The sequence below is a fragment of the Heterodontus francisci genome, chromosome 15, assembly GCF_036365525.1.
Source record: "Heterodontus francisci isolate sHetFra1 chromosome 15, sHetFra1.hap1, whole genome shotgun sequence".
Taxonomy (NCBI): Eukaryota; Metazoa; Chordata; class Chondrichthyes; order Heterodontiformes; family Heterodontidae; genus Heterodontus; species Heterodontus francisci.
The window spans coordinates 44,953,375-44,977,917 of NC_090385.1; the positions used below are offsets into that span (position 1 = coordinate 44,953,375).

General features: G+C 42.0%; 1 protein-coding gene across 2 annotated transcripts in view; it reads right to left on the reverse strand.

Moving 5' to 3' along the window:
* med12 (mediator complex subunit 12) overlaps positions 1-24,543 on the reverse strand; it is a 153,935-nt gene that overhangs the window by 71,944 nt on the left and 57,448 nt on the right. For both annotated transcript variants that reach the window (XM_068047477.1, XM_068047476.1), the window contains exons 17-22: positions 21,234-21,352; positions 20,631-20,774; positions 10,108-10,271; positions 9,068-9,199; positions 2,370-2,597; positions 65-209 (exon numbers count right to left, since the gene is read on the reverse strand). In XM_068047477.1, coding sequence (XP_067903578.1) covers positions 65-209; positions 2,370-2,597; positions 9,068-9,199; positions 10,108-10,271; positions 20,631-20,774; positions 21,234-21,352 — 932 coding nt within the window. The remainder of the gene's footprint in view (positions 1-64; positions 210-2,369; positions 2,598-9,067; positions 9,200-10,107; positions 10,272-20,630; positions 20,775-21,233; positions 21,353-24,543) is intronic.

The following is a 24,543-nucleotide window of genomic DNA, read 5'->3' on the forward strand; positions in this document are numbered from 1 at the left end:
AGGGGAAATTTAACCTCCCAAAAGATTAAAAAGTTAAAGACTTGTTTGATGAAAGAGTACTTACATCAACATTGCACAGAAGATCATTGAAGCCGCAAGTCCCATTATTGGATGAACAGCACAGTGCCTTAAGCACACCAAGCCACTCCGCACTGAGAGCCTTGCAATAGGCAGTCAGCTCCGCACACAGGATAGCAATGTCATTCACACTAAATAAAAAAAGAGACAGGTGTACAAAGATCTGGAGAGAACAATCAAGCAATCGTATTTAAAAGCAGAAAAGGTGCAGATGTTACACACATATGGGCTCCGGGAAAGCAGCAGTTAGCTAGCTTGCTTTGTGCTCTTGCAGTCACAGGCCCTGTGTCCCTGTTGAAGAGTAAAACCATTCTCTCTTCACCTACAGAATAATAATTTAATGCTAAATCCAAAATACCAGCAAAATCTCAACACAGAGGTTCAGGAGGACAGGGTGATGCAGTAAGTTATAGTGCACAGTCCTTTTGCACAGTCCTTTTACCACTTGAATTCCACCCAAAAGTCAATTGCCATGTCTCTTTTTTTTTAAGTGAAATGAGATTGAGTCCACACGATTAAACTTGACATAATATAGCAAAACCTAACATCAAGCTAGCAGTCGCAGTCAAGAAGGCCATAGGATGGCTAAAGTGGGGAGTGGAAAGAATCATACTAGTGCAGTAGGGACAGGTCTTCACAAACTGGGGTTATGGTAAAGTGGAGGGCTTCACTTTGCAAATGTTTATATTAAAACCGAAAGTGTTAAAAATGTACAATGAATGCTCAAAATTGGGAGAGTGCGGAGGAGAAAATGTTCCACTCCTGAGCAATGAAATCCTTCAGCTTGATGAGCACAAAATAATTACTAACACTACAAAATTAGAAATTGAACAGTGAGGCTCACAGATCAACAGAAGCTCCATTAGTACTGATATCTGGCCTAATGGCAATATAATGCACCAAAGTAAATCTGAACTGGTTGGTTTAATACTCGTCCAAATTCTCTGTCCCGTCACTGAAAGTATTGGATGAAGTAAAATTATTGATAGCCCAACCCATGAAAATATACAGTGCTACATAACAGGCTGGATTTTTTAACACCACAACACAAAGACTTGCTCTTCTTTGGTTCCAGATTCAAAAGATCAAAGGAGAGCAGTGGAACTGACAAAGAAAAGATCGGAACATGTTAGGAGAGCTGAAGTCACAACTCATGCTACAGCATGCTCTCCCTGAAATTGAATGTTTCTTGGTATCAGTTTCAAAATCCTTGTCGCCCGTTAAATGCCTCCATGACCTCACTCCAACCTTCAGCTGCAATATTTTCCAGCCATATATTGCAACATTTACTATTCCTCTAGGACTGGTCTATAGCCTACACTTCCTCCCTGTGCTCTATCATCAGTGGCAAAATCTTCAGTCTGCACATTCGTGCACTCTGAAATTCTTTTGCTAAATCTCTTTGCCTAACTACCCATCTCTCATTCAAAAGCACTATGACTATACCTTTAAACATCTCCCTACTCCCTCTCATAATTCCTGCTGGATGGCCTCTGCTATCCCCTAATAAAGTAATCTCGCCTGGGGCAGGTGGAGGGGTGGGGTCATTGTTGCATGAAAGGTGAATAAATATAAACTATTGTTGCTGCATACCTGCAAGAGTCTGTCAGCACTTTACCAAATTTTCCTTGGGGAGCTTTGAACACGAGGAATAGACCATTTTTTTCCTGCAATGTCAGCATCAAAAACTCCTAGTTAAGGAACAGTACATTACATGCAAGGCGGAACAACTTCTACACTGCTCCATCCAGTACTCCCAGGTCAAGTGTAGCATGGCAAGAAAAAGATGACAGCTCCATCTGACATATTTCAACAACGAGCCTCAACTCTTAAGCTCAAATCATCAGTCGTTACAGTGCCAGTGTGGCACTTCATTTCCCTTGGCCAGCTATGCTTCCAATCTGTTAGTTAGATTGGCAATTTAGTTAACCTGACTGAATTCTAAATAGATTTAATGTCAGAGCCCAGTACTCATTAGGAGCTAGACTGAAGTTGCCCAGTACTCATCTCACTTCAGATTGCAAAGAGGAGACACTAATCAAGCAATCATTCTGACCTGAATTTTAACCTAGATTCCAGAAGTGAATAGGCTATGCAGTATGAACAATAATCCTATTCACCTCATAATCTCCATTTCTGTAAACTTAATGAATTGATTCAGAGTTCTTCCCCAAATCAAATCAGCCGGTTATGAACAGTAAATGGAAAAAAATGCTAACCCAGCTCAGCATATTATTCCCTCCATAGTTATAAAGTTAGTCAGAGAGATAGAATGTTAGTCAGGCTCTTACCGATCAGGGTCATGATGTCCCACACAGACATGCATGAGTGCGTTGCAAACAAAGCTGTAGCGATTGGCTGGGTTGTCATTCAGGATTTTACCAAGCATCGAATAGCTGAAGTTGTGGGCAGAGGGGTTTTCAATGGCATCAATCATGAACTCCGGTTCCCACAGCATGTTGGAATCAGAAGGATCAATATTACTGTAGATGGTATTCTTGACCTTGGAGCAAGCATCACTTATGGCAAAAATAAAGTTACATATCATTAAATTTTAAATTTAAAAAACTGCGTTTCAAGATCAGTCAAAATATGGCAAGTGACAGACTGTGATCTGAAATCCTATACAAGTAGAATCATAGAATAATTTCAGCACGTCATGCTCATGCCAGCTCTCTGCAAGAGCAAATCAACTAGTTCCACACCCCAGCCTTTTCCCTATAGCCCTGTAATTTTTTTCCCTTCAGGTGCTTATCCAATTCCCTTTTGAAAGCCACAAATGAATCTGTCTCCTCCACATTCTCAGGCAGTGTATTCCAGTATGATCAAAGTCAACATGGTTAGTATAATCAGACAAAGTCATCATGGTTTTACGAAAGGGAAATCGCGTTTGACAAATTTATTGAGTTTTTTGAGGATGTAACCAGTAGGGTAGATAAAGGAGAACTAGTAGATGTAATATTCTTGGATTTCCAAAAGGCATTCGATAAGGTGCCACACAAAAGGCTAATACACAAGATAAGGGTGCATGGAGTTAATACATTAGCATGGTTGGAGGATTGGTTAACAGAAGGGAGCAAAGAATAGGGATAAGTGCGGGCATTTTTAAGATGGCAGGCAGTAACTAGGAGTTCTGCAAGGATCAGTGCTGGGGCCTCAGCTATTTACAATCTATATTTATGATTTAGATGAAAAAACCGAGAGTAATGTATTTAAGTTTGCTGACAATACAAAGTTACGTGGAAATGCAGGCTATAAGGAGGACACAAAGAGGCTGCAAAGTGATATAGACAGGTTAAGTGAGTGGGCAACAAGGTAGCAGATGGAGCATAATGTGTTGAAGTGTGAGGTTATGCAATTTGGTAATAAGAATAGAAAAGCAGAATATTTTTTAAAAGGCATGAAACTTCCAAATGCTGATGTTCAGGGACTTGGGTATACTCATACAATTAACACAAAGTTAGCATGCAGGTACAGCAAGCAATTAGTAAGTTAAATGGCATGTTGGCTTTTATTGCAAGGGGATCGGAGTACAATAATAAGGAAGTCTTGCTATAACTGTACAGGACTTTGGTAAGACCACACCTGAGTACCATGTGCAGTTTTGGTTTCCATGTTTAAGGAAGGATATACTTGTATTGGAGGAGGTACAGTGAAGGTCCACCAGAGTGGTTCCTAAGATGAGAGGGTTGTTCTACATTGAGAGGTTGAGTAAACTGGGCCTATACACTATGGAATTTAAAAGAATGAGAGATGAACTCATTGAAACATACAAGATTTTGAAGGGGCGTGACGGGGTAGATAGTGAGAGGTTGTTTCTCCTGGCTGGGGAATCTAGAACAAAGGGGGAGCACAGTCTCAGGATAAGAGGTCAATCATTTAGGACTGAAATGAGGAGAAACTGCTTCACTCAAAAGGTTGTAAATCTTTGGAATTCTCTACCCCAGAAGCTCGAGTTTACTCCATCGTTGAGTATATATAAGGCTGAGATAGACAGATTTTTGGTGTCTCAGGGAATCGAGATATGGGGAGTGGGCAGGAAAGTGGAGTTGAGGCAGAAGATCAGCCCTGATCGCACTGAATGACGGAACAGGCTCGAGGGGCCGTATGCTCTACCCATGCTCCTGTTTCTTATGTTGTGTTCCAGATCCTAACCACTCACTGCGTAAAAAAGAATTTCTTCATGTCACTGTTGGTTCTTTTGCCAATCATCTTATACTGGTGTCCTCTGGTTCTTGACCCTTCCACCAATGGCAACAGTTCCTATCTGCTCTGTCTAGACGCCTCATGATTTTGAGCACCTCTATTAAATCTTCTTTCAACCTTCTCTTCTCGAAGGAGAACAACCCCAGCTTCTCCAATCTTATATAATTGTTACAACACAGAATGAGGCCATTCAGCCCATCACGTCTGTGCCAGCTCTCTGCATAAAAAAGTTTTTCCTCATGTCACCCCTGGTTATTTTGTCAATCACCTCAAATTGGTGTCCTCTGGTTCTGGATCCTTTGGCCAATGGGAACAGTTCCTCCTTATCTACTATGTCCAGACCCCTTATGATTTTGAACACCTCTATCAAATCTCTTTATCATCTTTTCTCCAAGAAGAACAGACCCAGCTTTTCCAACCTATCCACGTAACGTAAGTCCCTCATCCCTGGAACCATTCTCGTGAATCTTTTCTGCACCCTCTCTAATGCATTATCATCCTTCTGAAAGTGTGGTGCCCAGAACAGGACACAATATTCTAGCTGAGGCCGAACCAGTGTTTTATAAAGGTTTATCATAACTTCCTTGCTTTTGTAATCTATACCTCTATTTATAAATCCCAGGACCTCACATGCTTTATTAACCATTTTCTCAACCAGCTCTACAACCGTCAATGATTTGTGCACATATACTCCCAGGTCCCTATTCTTGTATACCCTTTAGAATTGTACACTTAAATTTATATTGCCTCTCCTTGTTCTTCCTATCAAAATGAATCACTTCACACTTTTCTGCCTTAAATTTCATCTGCCACTTGTCTGCCCATTCCACCAGCCTGTCTATGTCCTCTTGGAGTTAATCACTATCCTCTTCGCAGTTCACAATACTTCCAAGTTTTGAGTCATCTGCAAACTTTGAACTTGTGCCCTGTACACCCAAGTCTAGGTCATTAATATATATGAAGCACTATCTACCTTCCTCCACTCCGAAAAACAACCATTCACAACTACTCCATCTCCTGTCACTCAGCCGATTTTGTATCCATGCTGCTACTGTCCCATTTATTCCACGGGCTCTAACTTTGCTGACAAGCCTGTTATGTGGCACTTCATCAAAAGCCTTTTGGAAATCCACGTACATCACATCAACAGCATTAGCCTCATCAACCCTCTGTTACACCACCAAAAATCTCAACCAAGTTAGTTAAACACAATTTTCCCTTAACAAGTACATACTGGCTTTCCTTAACTAATCTACACTTGTCCAAGTGACTGTTAATTTTGTCCCAGATTACCCTTTCTAAAAGTTTTCCCACCACCAAGGTTAAACTGACTGGTCTGTAGTGGCTGGGTTAATCCTTAAACCCTTTTTTGTATAAGGGTGTAACTTTGCAATTCTCCAGTCCTCTGGCATCACCCCTGTACCGAAGGAGGATTGGAAGATTATGGCCAGTGCCTCTGCAATTTCCAACCTTACTTTCCTCAGATGCATCCCATGCAGTCCTAGTGACTTATCAACTTTAAGTACAGCCAACCTTTCTAATACCTCTTCTATCAATTTTGAGCCCAAACAGTATCTCATCTACCTCATCTTGCACTATGACCCCAGCAGCATCTTCTACCTTGGTAAAGACAGATGCAAAGCACTCATTTAGTACCTCAGCCATGCCCTCTGCCTCCATGCGTAGATTCCCTTTTTGGTCCATATTTGGCCCCCGCCCTCCTCTTGGTAACCGTTATTATTTATATGCCTATAGAAGACTTTTAGATTCCCTTTTATGTTAGCTGCCAGTCTTTTCTCATATGCTTTCTTTGCCTCTCTGATTTCTTTTCTCACTTTCCCCTGAACTTTCTATATTCAGTCTGGTTCTCACTTGCATCATCAACCGGACATTGCTGACACTCGTCTGCTTCATCTTACTCTTTAATTCTTTCATCATCCAGGGATCTCTAGCTTTGCTTGCCCTACCTTTCCCCCTCGTGGGAATGCACCTCGACTGTACCTGAACCATCTCCTCTTTAAAGGCGGTTCATTGTTCTGTTGCAGTTTTGCCAGCCAATTTACCTGGGCCAGATCGGTTCTCACCTCACCCCCACCCTGAAATTGGCCTCCTTTCAATCTAGTATTTTTACTTTAGATTGCTCCTTGCCCTTTTCCATAGCCATCCTAAACTTTATGGTACTATGATTACTATCCCCTAAATGTTCCCCCACTGGCACTTGATCCTCTTGACACACCTCATTCACCAGAACCAGACCCAGCAATGCTTCCTTCCTCATTAGGGCAGAAACATACTGATGAAAAAAATTCTCCCAAACACACTTCTAAACTTTTCCCCTCTCTGCTCTTTACATTACTATCCCAGGTTATATTAGGATAATTACAGTTATCACTATTCTATAGCTTTTGCACCTCTAATTTCCATCCAAATTTGTTCCTCTATATCTTTCCAACTAGTTGGTGGCCTTTAGAACACACTCAGTACTGTAACAGTACCTCTATTGTTTCTTAACTCTAACCAAATAGATTCCATTCTTGACTGTTTTAGGACATCCTCTCTGTTCAGCACTGTAATATTCTCCTTAATCAATACTTCCACCCGTCCACCTTTCTTTCCTTCCCTATCTTTCCTGAACACCTTATACCCAAATATATTTAGCCCCCAGACCTGTCCTTTTTTGAGCCAGTTCTCTGTTATCACATCAGATTCCAACATGGTTATCAGCACCTGCAGCTCACCAACCTTGTTTACGCTTTGTGTCTTTACATATATGCATAGTAAACCTAATTTAGACCTGATTGCATGCCCTCTTACTCTGACCCCAGCCAATACCTTGCTATTTCTTACTCTAGTGCTAACTGTCTCCCAATCTTTTGTGCACCTTGTTTCTCCTTTCTGTTGCTACATCTTGATTCCCATCTGCCTCTGCACCAGCACTAGCAAACTAGGTACAGGCTGATTTAGCTTAAATCTAAATGACAACATAAATCTGAAGAAAAAGCACACAAAATGCAAAAAAAAAAAAGCACAGGTCCTGGCAAATGAGAGAGATACAAAGAAAGCAAAGGGTGACAAAACAGATATTAAGAACTATAAAAAGGGAGTATGAAAAGAAACTTGCAAGGGATCTCAAAATCAACACAAACTTTTACATCTATATTTGGAAAAAGAAGATGGTCAGAAGCAATGTGAGCCCTCGAAAACTGATAACTGTGATGTTTTCAGTGAAAACAAGGAAATGCCGGGCATGCTGAATATTTACTTTGCGTCAGTATTTACAGTAGACGAAGAGATCAGCATGCTAGACATCCCAAGGAAACTATTATTGAATCAGGGACAAGGACTCAACAAAATTAACATAAGCAAGTTAACAGTAATGAAGAAATTAATGGCACTAAACAGCGACAACTCCCCAGGACCAGATGATTTCCATCACTGGGTTTTAAAAGTAGTAGGCGAGAACACTGCAAGATACCCTAACTATAATCTTCCAAAATTCTCTTGATTCGGGAACCATTCCTTTAGATTGAAAATTGTGCATGTCACTCCACTACTTAAGAAAGGTCACAGAGGGAAACCAGGGAATTACAGACCAGTTAGCCAAACATCTATTGTCAAGAATATGCTAGAGATTATAATTAAGGATATGATGACTAAACATCTTGAAAATTTTCAGCTGATCAGAGACAGTGAGCATAGATTTGTAAAGGGTAAATCATGCCTGACGACTCTGACTGAATTTTATGAAGAGGTAACTGAAGTAGTGGACAGGGCAATGTCTCTGGATGTTATGGACTTCCAAGGCATTTGATAAAATTCCTCATAAGAGATTGTTAGCTCAAGTTGAAGCTCATGGAATTGGAAAAAAATTACTGACCTGGTTAGGAAACTGGCTGAGCGATAGAAGACAAGACAGTAGGGATAATGGGCAGGTACTCTAATTGGCAGGATGTGATAAGCGATGTCCTACAAGGATCTGTGTTGGGGCCTCAAATATTCACTGTATTTATTAATGACTTAGATGGTAGGATAGAAAGCCACATATCCAAATTTGCTGATGACACGAAGATAGGTGGCATTGTAAGGAGTGTAGATGGAAGCATAAAATTGAAAACAGCAATTGATGCTAGATACATTGTTAATTTTAAAACTGAGATCGATAGATTTTTATTACCCAAAGGTATCAAAGGGTATAAGGCAAAGGTGGGTATATGGAATTAGGTCGCAGATCAGCCAAGATGTCACTGGATGGCGGAACAGGCTGGGGGGAGGGAAATAGTCCACTCCTGTTCCTATGTTCCTAAATGTTACACTTCCTGTGCCGTTGAAGCAGTGAAGAGAGTGGGGTTGACGTAGAGAACAGGCTAAGTTTCAAATCTGGACATATAAGAATTGATGAAAGGTCTGAACTCCTTTTCAGGATTATGAAGTATTCATTCAGAACTTTCTCTTGGGAGATTATATAAGTGGGATAGAGTCTATGATAGAATGGATTATACATGGTCTGTGGAAGGAACAGGCTTGATGGTCCAAATGGTCTTTTCTTGTTAAGTCTCATTTATTCATAAGCTTTAAGTAGAGGTCAGCAGGGAATAACAAATCTACAAATATTCAGGAACTAATCAACCTGAATTTTCAAACATATGTATGGTTGCAGGACAGATTTCCCTCAAACCATATCTCCATAAACTCCTCTCACAGCTTTTCCACCAAATGACTCCCAAAGGTTACCTGTCTAATAAACCTTTCACATACTTGATGGAAACATATCTCCAATTCTTACCCAAAGAGCTCTCCAAACTTGCTCTTTAAATGACTGCAGGAGGTGTAGAGATCATAGAGGTAGGCGAGGATACAACGCTCAGCAGAGGAGCAGTCTGCCGGGTTAACACCATGCTTTACCACGCCACATAAACTGAAAAGGAAAGAGAGGTTACTCACAAAAAATGCTTTCCTAAATATGTTTTAGTTGAAGATGAAACACTATTAACAGCACAGAAAGTTAGTTTATGTTTTCCTTTTATTCAGCAGAACAAGAGTTAAAGAGCTAGTCACAGCATTTGTCCAGGCATCATATGCTATCTGATTTATGGACCCCTCCATTAGAATATTGTGATCTTAGACCACATTCACAGCAACATTACAAACTTTGTTTAATTGCACTTACAAACAGATATGACTATCATTTGGATGGAACCTTCAGTCTAGATAGTATCTCAACCCCAAACTGACAGTCCTATGACCCCACGTAAATATGGCACTTCCACTCTTAATGCTTTGTCCTTATGGGCTGCGGAAGGTTGTTCTTATTGTGTTTGCCATAAACAGATGACTAATTGGTACAAAACAGCTTAAACAAATAGCAGACTTTCCTTCCCTTGGCAGTCATTTCCTGTTCTTTAATGTCTTCCAATCACACTGCTATTTATAAAGTATTGCCAGTATTAAAATACATAAGAGACCCTCAATAACGATATCCAAATGCATAATGGCCACCAAACTAATTTTCCTTAAAATTCCTTACAGCAATCAAAGATCACATTTATCCCGAGATGCCAGAGGCAACAGAATAATGTGCTAACTCACTGTACGCTCAGTCTCTCTCTATTTCTTTTGGTGCAGGTAATCTTCCGAATTGAGCCCCACCAAGAAAATTCACATCCAATCTGCTCTCAACCTGCTTATAATGCTGGTATGAAGCCCCCTTGCTAGCAGTACACAAGAACGAGCAGAGAACAACTCTCGCCACTTCTCTCCCTTTCTGAAGGGAAATATCAAGCCTCTAAGTGGCATCAACCCAAAAACAGAATGTCAAAGTCTCACCCTTCAAACACTTGTGCTGTCTGATCAGGATTGAGGATAAGGCAGGAATGATAGCGCCGGAGAACCGCCACAATGCACAGACACAAACCCGTTGTGTAGCTGCCAACCAGACTGGATGACTTCAGGAGTAACTCTGCTTCCACCACACTTAATTCATTCAGCAACTGTAGAAAGAACAAAAACAGATAAGCAGCCAGCATGATTTCTGATCAACCTTACATCAGAGGAACACGTAACCAAATACTGTAGCAGTACAACAGAATTAAAGATGATACATGTAGGTGGCATACAAGGGCTCTAAATTGCTTGACTGCAATAACCAAGTAAGCTTATGCAATTTCAACTCTGTTGTTGTAAGGAGATGCGGACCAGGGAATCAAGTGCATTAAGTAATAGAAGGCTCAACAAAGCATCATCTCAGGCTACTTTTTTTATTCTTTCATGGGATGTGGGTTAAAGGCCTGCTTAGGTTGGGAAAAAGAACCCGACCCGAACCTGACCGATCCTCAGCGGACCCGAGCCCGACCCGGCCAGAGTCCCTCCAATTTCGCCCCGAGCCTGACTCAACCCGAGCCCGACTCAACCCGAGCCCGACCATCCCTTTACTTTGCTTCCGACTGGGAAGCTCCACAAAGCTGCAGCGCATGCGTGATGATGTCATAGTTACGTCACTCACTCACTGCGCAGACTCAGTTTCGTCCCAGACTCCCAGCTCAGCTAAGTTTTTTATTTTTAATACTTACCAGTAGAGCACTTACCGTGTGTGTCTGGCCCGACCCGACCACGACCCGGACTCAGTCCGACCCCACCTGAGCCTGAAAACCAGACCTGGAAGAGGGGCCTGACCCGACCCGAACCGGACACATGTTGTCGGGTCCCGCCGGGTTCAGGTTGGGTAGCAGGCCTTTAATGTGGGTGTCGCTGGCAGGCCAGCATTTGTTGCCCATCCCTAATTGCCCTTGAACTGAGTGGCTTGTTAGGCCATTTCAGAGGGCAGTTAAGAGTCAACAACATTGCTGCGGGTCTGGAGTCACATTTAGACCAGACCAGACCAGACAGGGACAGCAGAATTCCTTCCCTAAAGGATATTACCAGATGGGTTTTTACGATAATTGATGATAGTTTCACGGCACCATTACTGAGACTAGCTTTCAATTCCACATTTTTTTTTAGTAATTAATTGAATTTAAATTCCACCAGCTGCCGTGGTGGGATTTGAACCCGTGTCCCCAGGGCATTAGCCTGGGCCTCTAGATTACTAGTCAAGCAGTATTACCATTACGCCACCATTTCCCCCTGGTGCACTCTGGTGGGCCTCCCAACAGCAAAATTGGAAGCAACACTTATAGAATCCTCAGGTACTGGACAACTTTACTAGAGGTGAGGGAGTACGGAATGGAGAAAATTACAGCTAGCAAAAAACAAATTAAACAACCGGACATGCATAGCGGTTATGTTTCTGTACTAGTAATCCAGAGACCTGAACTAATGAGACATGCGTTCAAATTCCACCACAGCAACTGGGGAATTTAAATTCAATTAAATAAATCTGGAATAAAAAGCTAATATCAGTAATGATGACCATGAAACTATTGGATTGTGGTTAAAAATCATCTGGTTCACTAATGCCTTCACGAAATCTGGCTTATATGTGACTCCAGATCCATAGCAATGTAGTTGACTCTTGACTATCCTCTGAAATAGCCCAGCAAGCCACACAGTTGTATTCAAGAAGGTGGCTCACCTTAACTTTCGCAAAAGAAAGGCCATTCAGCCCTTCGAGCCTGCCCCGCCATTCAATCAGATCATGGCTGATCTTGTGCTTCAACAGCATTTTCCTGCACTATCCCCGTAACGCTTGATGTTTTTAACATGTAGAAATCTATTGATCTCAGTCTTGAACATACTCAATGATTGAGCCGCTACAGCCCTCTGGAGCATAGAATTCCAAAGATTCACCACCCTCTGAGTGAAGAAATTCCTCCTCATCTCAGTCCTAAATAGCCTGCCCCTTATTCGGGGACTGTGTCCCCTGGTTCTGAACTCCCTAGCCAGGGGAAACATCCTTCCTGCATCAACCCTATCGAATCCTATAAGAGGTTTGTACGTTTGAATGAGATCACCTCTCATTCTTCTAAACCCCATAGAATAAAGGCCGAATTTATTTAATCTCTCCTCAGAGGACAATCCCTCCATCCCAGGAATTAGTTTGGTGAACCTTCGTTGCACTCCCTCTATGGCAAGTATATCTTTCCTTAGATAAGGAGACCAAAACTGCACACAATATTCCAGGTGTGGTCTCACCAACACTCTGTATAAGACATCTTTACTCCTATACTCAAATCCTCTTGTAATAAAGGCCAGCATACCATTTGCCTTCCTAATTGCTTGCTGTACCTGCATATTAGCTTTCAGTGACTCATGAACAACGACACCCAAGTCCCTTTGAAATTCAACACTTCCCAGCCTCTCACCATTTAAGAAATACTCTGTATTGCTGTTTTACCGACCAAAGTGGATAACCTCACATTTCTCCACATTGTATTCCATCTGCCAAATTTTGCCTACTCACTTAGCCTCTCCAAATCCCCTTGAAGCATCTTTGCATCATCTTCACAACTCACACGTCCACCTAGTTTTGTGCCAGCTGAAAACTTGGAAATATTACATTCAATCCCCACATCCAAATCATTGATATAGATTGTGAATAGCTGGGGCCCAAGCACTAATCCTTGTGGTACCCCACTAGTCACAGCCTGCCAATCCAGAAATAACACATTTATTCCGACGCTGTTTTCTGGCTGTTAACCAGTTCTCAACCCATGCCAGTATATTCCCCCCAGTCCCACGTGCTCTAATTTTGTTTACTAACTGCTTGTGTGGGACCTTCACAAAAGCTTTCTGAAAATCTAAATATACAACATCCACTGTTCCCCTTATCTATTCTGCTAGTTACATCCTCAAAAACCTCCAACAGGTTTGTTAAACATGATTTTCCTTTCATAAACCCATGTTGACTCTGCCCAATCCTATCATTATACTCTAAGTGTCCTGTTATCACATCCTTTATTATAGATTCTAGCCTTTTCCCTATGTCTGATGTTAGGCTAACAGGTCTGTAGTTCCCTGTAATCTCTCTCCATCCCTTCGTAAATAGCAGGGTTATATTTGCCACCTTCCAATCTGCAGGAACCATTCCAGAGTCTACAGAATTTTGAAAGATGACCACCAATGCATCTACTATCTCTACAGCCACCTCTTTCAACACTCTGGGATGTAGATCTTCAGGTCCAGGGGATTTATCTACTTTAAGTCCTATTAATTTCTATCGCACTTTTTTTTTAAACTTAATATTAATATCTTGCAGTTCCTCGTTTACACTAGTCTTGATTCTCCATTATTTCTGGGAAGATTTTAGTATTTTCCTCCATGAAGACAGACACAAAATATTTGTTTAGTTTCTCTGCCATTTCTTTATTCCCAACTACAAATTCTCCTGACTCCGCTTTAGATTAGATTAGAGATACAGCACTGAAACAGGCCCTTCGGCCCACCGAGTCTGTGCCAAACATCAACCACCCATTTATACTAATCCTACACTAATCCCATATTCCTACCAAACATCCCCACCTGTCCCTATATTTCCCTACCACCTACCTATACTAGTGACAATTTATAATGGCCAATTTACCTATCAACCTGCAAGTCTTTTGGCTTGTGGGAGGAAACCGGAGCACCCGGAGAAAACCCACGCAGACACAGGGAGAACTTGCAAACTCCACACAGGCAGTACCCGGAATCGAACCCGGGTCCCTGGAGCTGTGAGGCTGCGGTGCTAACCACTGCGCCACTGTGCCGCCTGTAATAGACCCACATTTGTCTTTGCTAATCTTTTCCTTTTTACATACCTACAGAAGCTTTTAAAGTCCATTTTTATGTTTCTCGCTAATTTACTCTCATTCTATTTTTCCTTTCTTAATCTTTTTCTTGCTCCTCCTTTGCAGAATTCTGAAATGTTCCCAATCTTCAGACTTACCATTTTTTGTCAACTTTATACGCCTCTCACTTTGCTCTAATACAATCCTTGATTTCTTTCATTAGCCATGGTTGGAACACTTTCCTTGCTGTGTTTTTTGTGAATGAAAGGAATGTATTTTTGTTGTAAACTATGTATTAGTTCTTGAAATGCTAGCCATTGCCTGTCTACCGTCATACCTTTTAACGTCGTTTCCCAATCCACCACAGCCAATTTGCCCCTCATACCTTTATAGTTTCCTTTGCTTAGGTTTAAGACCCTAGTTTCTGATTAAGTTAGAAAGTGATGTAATTCAATGCAAAAGTCTATCATATTACTGTCACTCTTTCCTAAAGGCACCTTTACAAAAAGATTAATTAGCCTTTTATCGTTGCACAATAGTGGATCTAAAATAGCCCATTCCTTAGTTGGTTCCTCAACATACTGCTCTAGAAAACCATCTCACATACATTCCAAGAATTCGTCCTCCACAACATTAGTACGAATAAAGTTTACCCAGTCTTTATGTAAATTGAAATCCCCCATGATTACTGTATCACCCTTGTTACATGCACGTCTAATTTCCTGATTTATACTGTGACTTACATTACCACTGCTGTTTGGTGGCCTATAAACAACTCCAATCAATGTTTTCTGCCCCTTGCTGTTTCTTAGTTCCACCCAAACTGATTCTATAGCTTGATCTTTTGAACTAAGGTCATCTCTCACTACAGTACTAAGGCCCTCTTTAATTAACAGAGCTACCCTACCACCTTTTCCCAGCTTCCAGAATGTCACGTACCCTTGGATATTCAAGTCCCAGCTTTGGTTTCCTTGTAGCCACGTCTCTGTAACGGCTATCAGGTCATACATATGAATTTCTAATTCAGCTGACAATTCATACGAACATTCGAACATACAAATTAGGAGCAGAAGTAGGCTATTTGGCCCCTCGAAAATGCTCCGCCATTCAATAAGATCATGTATGATCTGTTTGTGTTTCATATTCCACACTCCCATCTATCCCCGATAACCCTTGATTCCCTTGCCTAACAAGAATCTATCTACCTCAGCTTTAAAATTATTCAATGACCCTGCCACCACCACCTTCTGAGGCAGAGTTCCAAAGTTGCACAACTCTCAGAGAAAACATTTCTCCTCATCTCTGTCCTAAAAGGGCAAGCCCTAATTTTAAAACAGTGTCCCTTGTTCTGGACTCATCCACCAGAGGAAACATCCTCTCCACATCCACCTTGTCAAGACTGTTCAGGATCTTATAAACTTCAATCAAGTCTCCCCTCACTCTTCTAAACTCCAGTGAAAACAAGCCCAGTCTGTCCAACCTTTCCTCATAAGACAACCCACTCATTCCAGGTATCAATCTAGTAAACCTCCTCTGAATCGCCTCCAATGCATTTATATCCTTCCTTAAATAAGCAGACCAAAACTCGTCACATCCTGCCAATCAGAAAAAGACCCATTTATGCATACTCTGTTTTCTGCCGACCAGCCAGTCTTCTACCCATGCGAATGTGTTACCCCCTACACCATGAGCTCCTATTTTGCGCAATTAACAGCACACAGGATTCGAGATGTGGTCTCACCAATGCCCTATATAACTTAAGCATAACATCCTTACTTTTATTTTCAATTCCTCTCGTATTAAGGATAGCATTCCATTAGCCTTCTTTATTACTTGCTGTACCTACATACTAACCTTTTGTGACTCATGCACTAGAACACCTAGATCCTTCTGTACCTCAGACTTCTGCAACTGTTCTCTGTTTAAGTAGTACTCTGCTTTTTTATTCTTCGTGCCAAAGTGAACAACTTCACATTTTCTCACATTATACTCCATCTGCCAGATTCAACCTATCTATGTCAGTCCGCAACCTCCTTATGTCCTCTTCACAACCTACTTTCCTACCTACCTTTGTGTCATCTGCAAATTTAGCTACCATGCCATCGCTCTCCTCATCTAAGTCATTGATATAAATTGTAAAAAGTTGAGTCCCCAGCACAGACCCTGCGGGACCCCACTCATCACATCCGACCAATCAGAAAAAGACCCATTTATGCATGCTCTTTGTTTTCTGCCAGCCAGCCAGTCTTCTATCCATGCGAATGTGTTACCCCCTACACCATGAGTTCCTATTTTGCGCAATAACCTTTTATGTGGCACCTTGTCAAATGCCTTCTGGAAATCCAAGTACAGCACATCATCGGGCTCCCCTTTATCCACAGCATACATCACTCTTTCAAAATACTGTTTTATTGCAAATGCTTCCAGCATTCAGATACAGTGCTCTTAATTCAGTTTTTTTTTACTGTTTTTGTAAACTCTGGCCCTGACACATTCAAGTTTGCAATCACTGCCCCTTCCTGCCATACTCTGATCGTCATTACCTTTATTGCTACCTTGATCTACTGCCTTGTCATTTCCCTTTAATTTACTCAATCTTCCCTGACATGATCCCTTCCCCCCTCTATTTAGTTTCAAGCCATCGCTACTTCCCTAGTAATATGACTCGCTAGAACACTGGCCCCGGCATGGTTCAGGTGACATCTGTCCTAACAGTACAGCGTCCACTTTCCCCAGTACTGGTGTCAGTGCCCCATGAACTGGAACCCACTTCTCTCACACCAATCTCTGAGCCACGCATTCATCTCTCTGAGCTTATTTACCCTATGCCAATTTGAGGTTCTGCTTTTTAATTTAGCATCTAGCTCCTCATGCTCCCTATGCAGAACCTTTCTTGGTCCTATCTATGTCATTGGTACCTGTGTGGACCACGACCACTGGATCCTCCCTCTCCCACTGCAAGTTCTTCTCCAGCCCTGAGTAGATGTCCCAAACCCTGGCACTGGGAAGGCAACACAGACTTCTGGACTCTCGTTTTCGGCTGCAGAGAACAGTATCTATCCCCCTGACTACACTGTCTCCTACTACCATTACATTCCTTTTAACTCCCCCCACATGAATAGCTTCCTGTACCATGGTCAGTCTGCTCATCAACACTACAGCCCTCGCTCTTATTCACACACGCTGCAAGAACCTCGAACCTGTTGCTCAATTGCAAGGACTGAGGCTGCTCCACTCTCACCTTTGTGATCCCCTTATCAGCCTGACTCGCTGTCACACCCTCCTGTCCCTGACCACTGACCAAATCAGATGACCCTATCCTAAGAGGTGTGACTGCCTTCTTGATCAAAGTGTCCAGGTAACCTTCTCCCTCCCTGATGCATTGCAATGTCTGTAGCTCGGCCTCCAGCTCATCTACGCTGAACCGAAGCTCCTCAAGCCTCAGACACTTACTGCAGACAGGGTTGCCATGGATTGCCGTGGCATCCAGGAGCTCCCACATACAACAGCCATGACACCTGTCCTGCCATCTTTATCGTGTTAATTAAATTAAATTTATTTTTCTTAATTAATTTATAGTTCCCCTCCTCACTGGACTCTCACCAATCTCCTTTCTTCACTCTCTGTGCACTCAAGCAGCACTCAGTGTAGACAAGCAGCACTCAGAGACTCAATGATGAGGTAGCTTTGCTAGAGCTCCAAAACCAATTTAAGCTAGCTACCTAATTAAATAGCTACAGCTACAATTAAATGCATACTTTGGTTCTGTCTTCACAAAGGAGGACACAAATATCATACCAGAAGTGTTGGGGAACACAGGGCTTAGTGAGAGAGAGGAACTGAAGGAAATCAGTATTAGTAGAGAAATGGTGTTGGGGAAATTGATGGGATTGAAGGCCGATAAATCCCCAGGGCCTGAAGGTATGCATCCCAGAGTACTTAAGGAAGAGGCCCTAGTGGATGCATTGGTGGTCATCTTCCAAGATTCTACAGACTCTGGAACAGTTCCTACAGATTGGAGGGTAGCTAATGTAACCCCACGATTTAAAAAGGAAGGTGGAGAGAAAGCAGGGAATTATAGACCAGTCAGCCTGACGTCGGTAGTGGGGAAAATTCTAGAGCCCATTATCAAAGATTTTATAGCAGAGCATTTAGAGAACAGTGGTAGAATCGGATGGAGTCAGCATGGATTTACGAAAGGGAAATCATGCTTGACAAATCTACTAGAATTCTTCAAGGATGTAATTAGTAGAGTTGATGAGGGGGAGCCAGTGGATGTAGTTTATTTGGACTTTCAGAAGGCTTTCGACAAATTCCCACATAAGAGATTAGCATGTAAAATTAAAAGCGCATGGGATTGGGGGTAGTGTATTGCGATGGATAGAAAATTGGTTGGCAGGCAGGAAACAAAGAGTAGGGATAAATGGGTCTTTTTCCGAATGGCAGGCAGTGACTAGTGGGGTACCGCAGGGATCGGTGCTAGGACCCCAGCTATACACCATATATATTAATGATTTAGACGAGGGAACAAAATGTAATATCTCCAAATTTGCAGATGACACAAAACTGGGTGGGAGGGTGAGTTGTCAGGAGGATGCAGAGAGGCTTTAGGGTGATTTAGACAAGTTGAGTGAGTGGGCTAATGCATGGCAGATGCAGTATAATGTGGATAAATGTGAGGTTATCCACTTTGGTAGAAAAAATAGGAAGGCAGATTATTATTTGAACAGCTATAAACTGTGAGAGGGGAATATGCAGCGACACCCGGGTGTTGTCGTACACGAGTCGCTAAAGGTAAGCATGCAGGTGCAACAGGTGGTAAAAAAGGCAAATGGTATGTTGGCCTTCATAGCGACAGGATTCGAGTATAGGAGCAGGGATGTCTTGCTGCAATTATTCAGGACCTTGGTGAGGCCACACCTGGAACATTGTGTGCAGTTATGGTCTCCTTACCTGAGGAAGGATGTTCTTGCTATAGAGGGAGTGCAGCGAAGGTTTACCAGACTGATTCCTGGGATGGCAGGACTGACGTATGAGGAGAGATTGAGTCGGTTAGGATTATATCTGCTGGAGTTCAGAGGATTGAGTGGGGGGGGGGGGGGGGGTCCTCATAGAAACCTATAAAATTCTAACTGGACTTGACAGGGTAGATGCAGGAAGGATGTTCCCGATGGTGGGGGAGTCCAGAACCAGGGGTCATAGTCTAAGGATACGGGATAAACCTTTCAGGACTGAGATGAGGAGAAATTTCTTCATCCAGAGAGTGGTGAGCCGGTGGAATTCGCTACCACAGAAAGCAGTTGAGGCCAAAACATTGTATGTTTTCAAGGAGTTAGATATAGCTCTTGGGTCTAAAGGGATCAAAGGGTATGGGGCGAAAGCGGGAACAGGTTACTGAGTTGGATGATCAGCCATGATCATAATGAATGTGGAACAGGCTCGAAGGGCCGAATGGCCTACTCCTGCTCCTATTTTCTATGTTTCTATGCTACTCTCAGACTAGCATATCCCTGTTTAAAACTGGAAGAAACTTAACTTGCCTCTTAACTTAAACAGTAATTTTCTTTAATTACTAAATGTAAACAAAAACTAGACTTTAGAGAAAGAGTAAGCCTTAAAATCCCATCACTTAGGGATGGGCAATAAATGCTAGTCTTGCCAATGACACCCATGAATGAATAGAAAATGCAGCCTGACAGACGAAGGCAGATCAGTACAGCCACATCTCAGTGGCAGACCCAATGATTTCCGAGTGAAGACCATCACTTATTCCATTACAGATAAGTAAACATACGTATAAAATAGCAGCACTGCCTCCATTTTTACAAGAAGATTACTATCTGCAAACTGAGCCACATTCCCTCGTGTGGTACTGAAATATACAAACCAGAATGTCCCAAGTTCAATCCCCAGTCTACAGCAACAGATGCATTTCAATTGGCCTCAGTGCCCTTAAGCAGGTAGAGTAAGGGCACAGGAGCTGGGACAATCAGGCACATTGCCTATGCCTGATCATTATTCAGGGAAGTCTGCTAGCTGAGGGGCATGTGTGTGGACTTCGGCTGAGGACATGATTAGGCTCAACTGTAATGCTCTTCACTGAAAAACAGTCTGCGAGCACTCACTATCTAAGCTTCTAGATGACGAATGACCAAATGCACGAAATAGCAGTAAACTACTAATGATCATGGAATTGTAACTCCAGCCAGTTTCAGCATCTTCAGGAGAAGAAAAGGAATAGGGAAAAACTCTTTGTTGGCAGCAGTTTTACATACAAACAGATCATTCAGAAGTTGCTGGAATCATGGGAAACGTTCATTTTAAGTGCAAACACTGCACCTTATGGGCAAGAGCACAAATGCTTGGAAATGCCATTGGTGGTGGGGGGGTGGGGTAATGCATGTAAAGGTCATCTAACTCTGCTTTGCGGAAAACTCTTAAAATGCAGCCCTATAAGTCAAGAACAGTAGCATGTAGTGCTATTTTTGCTCTTATTTTGACCACCCCAAGATTTCAACATTCAATTAGTTACAATGAAAATTGTGGCTCACTATCAAAGCAACAATGCAAGTCTAAATCACCATTCTGTCTCTGGGTGTTTTAAGTAAAGCAAACAGTGATAAAACAGCTTAGTACCAAAGGTACCTGAATAGCAAAATCGATCAGTCCACTGATATTAAGGGAATACTCCATCAGATCGAAGATGAACTGAATGTGCTGAACAAGAGGCAGATGATAGGACATTCCTAAGGCAAAACTAGTGATCTGTTCCAGCACATTCCGTGATACCTGCCACAACAAAAGAAAAAGAGGGAAAGTAAATACACAAGATTCTTGACTTTTTTTTTAAAAAGAGGTGGTACTTTCTCTTGCACACACAATTTCTACATATTAATCAGATATTCAAAGCCACCCACACACACAATTGCTTTTGGATTATAATTTTGCAAAAACAGATGACGTTTTTGCACAGCATTAACTTTTTACGTCAATTCTTTTTTTTTTAAAAAGCTTGAGAAATACAAGTGAAGAACCAAGGTCTATAGTGCAGGGCACCAACAAGGCTGAACAGAGCAGGACAAGGTAAATCAAGTACCAGTTGTTAGATGATGCCTGCCCAAGTAATATACCACACATCCTTAAAGTTTATCTTACATTATTTTTAATTTCAATCTCAGAAGAGCACAGTGTGGTGCCTGCAAATTCCTACCAAGTAGTTCAACAGTTTAAAGGTGTCTTGTCCCTTACCTGAGAGGTAACTTGATGTTGATCAAAATGTGAAAGATGCTGAAATTTGGCAAATATATCCTCAGCAGTAGGAAATGCTTCTGGTTTATTTTTCTTTCGTTTCTGTCCTTCCTCTCCACCTGCAGGAAGAACATAAAAGTTAACTGTTGCTTTGTACAGCACACAATCATGTAGGACTGTACAGGAAACTTTGAAGAACATGCCAAGGGAAATCAGGTAATCACCAATCACACAGTAGATTAGTAACTACCTCAGTTGTACCATCAATAAATTTCAGAATCACCTTTATTTACTGCCTCCTAGCAACAATTATTCAAATCTGCATCATGATGGCTCATCTCATAATGCTCTTGGGTCTGTAGGTTCAGGTATTGTACCATAACTTAAACTCATAATCTAGCCTGACACTCTAGCACAATATTATGGGAATGCCGCATTGGCAGAGGTGCTCTCCTTCGGTGAGCCATGAATCAATTGCCTATTTTAGTTGTTCAGTGGATATTAAAAACTCACATCATTATTCCAAGAAAAGCAGTGGTTCTATACCCTGACCAACACTGCACACTCAACCAAAACCACCAAAATAAAAATTAATCAGCCCCATCCACCTCCAAGTAATTTTTAGGACATTGCTAGTGCAGAACAATTGCTCTGCCTAGATAACAGTTATTGCATTTTTAAAAACACCAAGTTGACCACTTTTCAGACATTTTGCAATAATATAAAAGCAAATGCAATATTATATATCTGCAGCAACCCAGGGGTCAGCAGGAAGGGGTAAAAATCACAGTTTCCCCTACAAATCTCTATCCAGCAACCCCTGATGAGTACAAGATCAGGCTTGACTGTTACGTCCTGAATGACTGAATAGCCAACTAGTGCTCATTGTCCAACTTCAAACATAAAGAATGCCATTTTGATAAGGTACCAGAGGGCAGCCAGCAATTATGGCACCATAGCCAATATGGCATGATCAAATTTTGCCTGAAGAGGTGAATATTTAGGAAGGTCTTAATAGAGGAGAGTGAGATGGAGACACAGGGGATTTGTAGTAGGCATAGGTGGCTGAACGAAAAAAAGAAAAGGGAAAGATAGATGTATATGAGAGCAGAGTCAGAGTGGAAAAGGACAGGAAGATGATTGTAGATCTGGAAGAGGTAACAGAAATCAGAAAGTGCAAGGTTTTGAGGGAATTTAAACATCGAGTATAAGAATTCTAAATTTGAGACACTAGGGAATGGGAGCCAATGTAGGTCATCAATGACAGGGGCGATAGGATGGTGGAAAGATGAGAACATAATTTATTCAGTTAGACATGTGGCAATTCTTTTTGAATCTAAGAAATGCTGGAAATACTCAGCAGGTCTGGCAGCATCTGTGGAGAAGGGTCACTGACCCAAAATGTTAACTCTGCTTCTCTCTCCACAGATGCTGCCAGACCTGCTGAATATTTCCATCATTTCTTGTTTTTATTTCAGATTTCCAGCATCCGCAGTATTTTGCTTTTATATTAGGTTGCGACTCATTGATCTTCCTATTCAACAATTTAAATAATAGGCTTTCTGTAGAAATATAATTGTACTATATCACTGTCTGGATAGATTATCCACTTTGTTCATCGTTTAATATATTTGTTTCATATTTTAAACTTAATATCAGGTCGAATGTGAGGTTCTTTTAATTTTGAAGACTATAGAGAGAGATCCTGTGGAGATACCTCAAGCATATTACAAAAAAATTACATAGATCTTAAAACTAGGATAGGTGCCCTTAAAAGTATGGGGAGTTGGGACATGTCGAAGAGATTAATCTAAGATACAACAGCTGAGAAAAGCTAGACAACATGCAGAGCCCAGCCACTTTATTCAGAAGTAGGGAAAGAAAATTTGAATGACCTGAGTATTTCCAGCACAGCCCAGAGACATTGCTAAAACATTTCAGAAAATGCAAAGCTATTATATCAAGCAAGGAATAGTGCTGGAAGTAGGCCAAGAGGATGGGTCAAGGAATGCCAAATCTGCAATTAAATGTAAAATGCTCTTATCCCCTTCCATTTTTCTTCTGCACCAAACAATATACCAATATACCTGGCCGAAAGATGAGCAACTCACTTGGGTCGTCTGTGAAAGGCCCTTAGGTATGTCAGCCATGGCTCAGCTGGTAGCATTCTTGCTTTTGCATCCGAATGTTGTGGGTCAAATACCACTCCAGAGACTTAAGCACAAAATACAGGCTAATAATTTAATGCAGTACTGAGGGAGTGCCAAGAGCGACGTCTCATTTCATTCCATCTTCGCTGCCTCCAGAGAATACTTGGCATCAGGTGGCAGGACCGTATCTCCAACACAGAAGTCCTCGAAGCGGCCAACATCCCCAGCTTACACACACTACTGAGTCAGCGGCGCTTGAGATGGCTTGGCCATGTGAGCCGCATGGAAGATGGCAGGATCCCCAAAGACACATTGTGCAGCGAGGTCGCCACTGGTATCAGACCCACCGGCCGTCCATGTCTCCGCTTTAAAGACGTCTGCAAACGCGACATGAAGTCCTGTGACATTGATCACAAGTTGTGGGAGTCAGTTGCCAGCGATCGCCAGAGCTGGTGGGCAGCCATAAAGGCGGGGCTAAAGTGTGACGAGTCGAAGAGACTTAGCAGTTGGCAGGAAAAAAGAAAGAAGCGCAAGGGAAGAGCCAACTGTGTAACAGCCCCGACAAACAAATATTTCTGCAGCACCTGTGGAAGAGTCTGTCACTCTAGAAATGGCCTTTATAGCCACTTCAGGCGCTGCTCCACAAACCACTGACCACCTCCAGGCTCATCCCATTGTCTCTCGAGACAAGGAGGCCAAAGAAGAAGAGGAGGGAGTTCCATTTTTGTATGTGAAATGTGAAAAGATGTGAAACTGAACCTGTCCTCTTATATGGATGTAAAATATCCCATGACATTTTTCTGAAGAGCAGGGAAGTTTTCCTGGTGCTCTGGCCAAAGTAAACTCTCAATCCACACCACTAAAACTGATTATCTGGACATTATCACACTGCTGTTTGCAGGGCCTTCAACAGTACTTCATCGGCTGTCGAAAGTGTCGTGCCATCCTGAGAGACCCGGGAGATGCCGCTGATTTACTTACGTAAATAGTTTTAAACAGTGCCAAGTGATCTACTAGTGTGAATAGTTTTAATAATGCAGAGGGATTTTCCAGTGCAAATAGTTTTTAAATAGTGCAGAGGATTTATTAGCATGAACTGCAGCCTTGAGGGGCCTGGTCCCAGCAGCAGGTTTTGCAGCCTCGGGGGCGAGGGGGCCCAG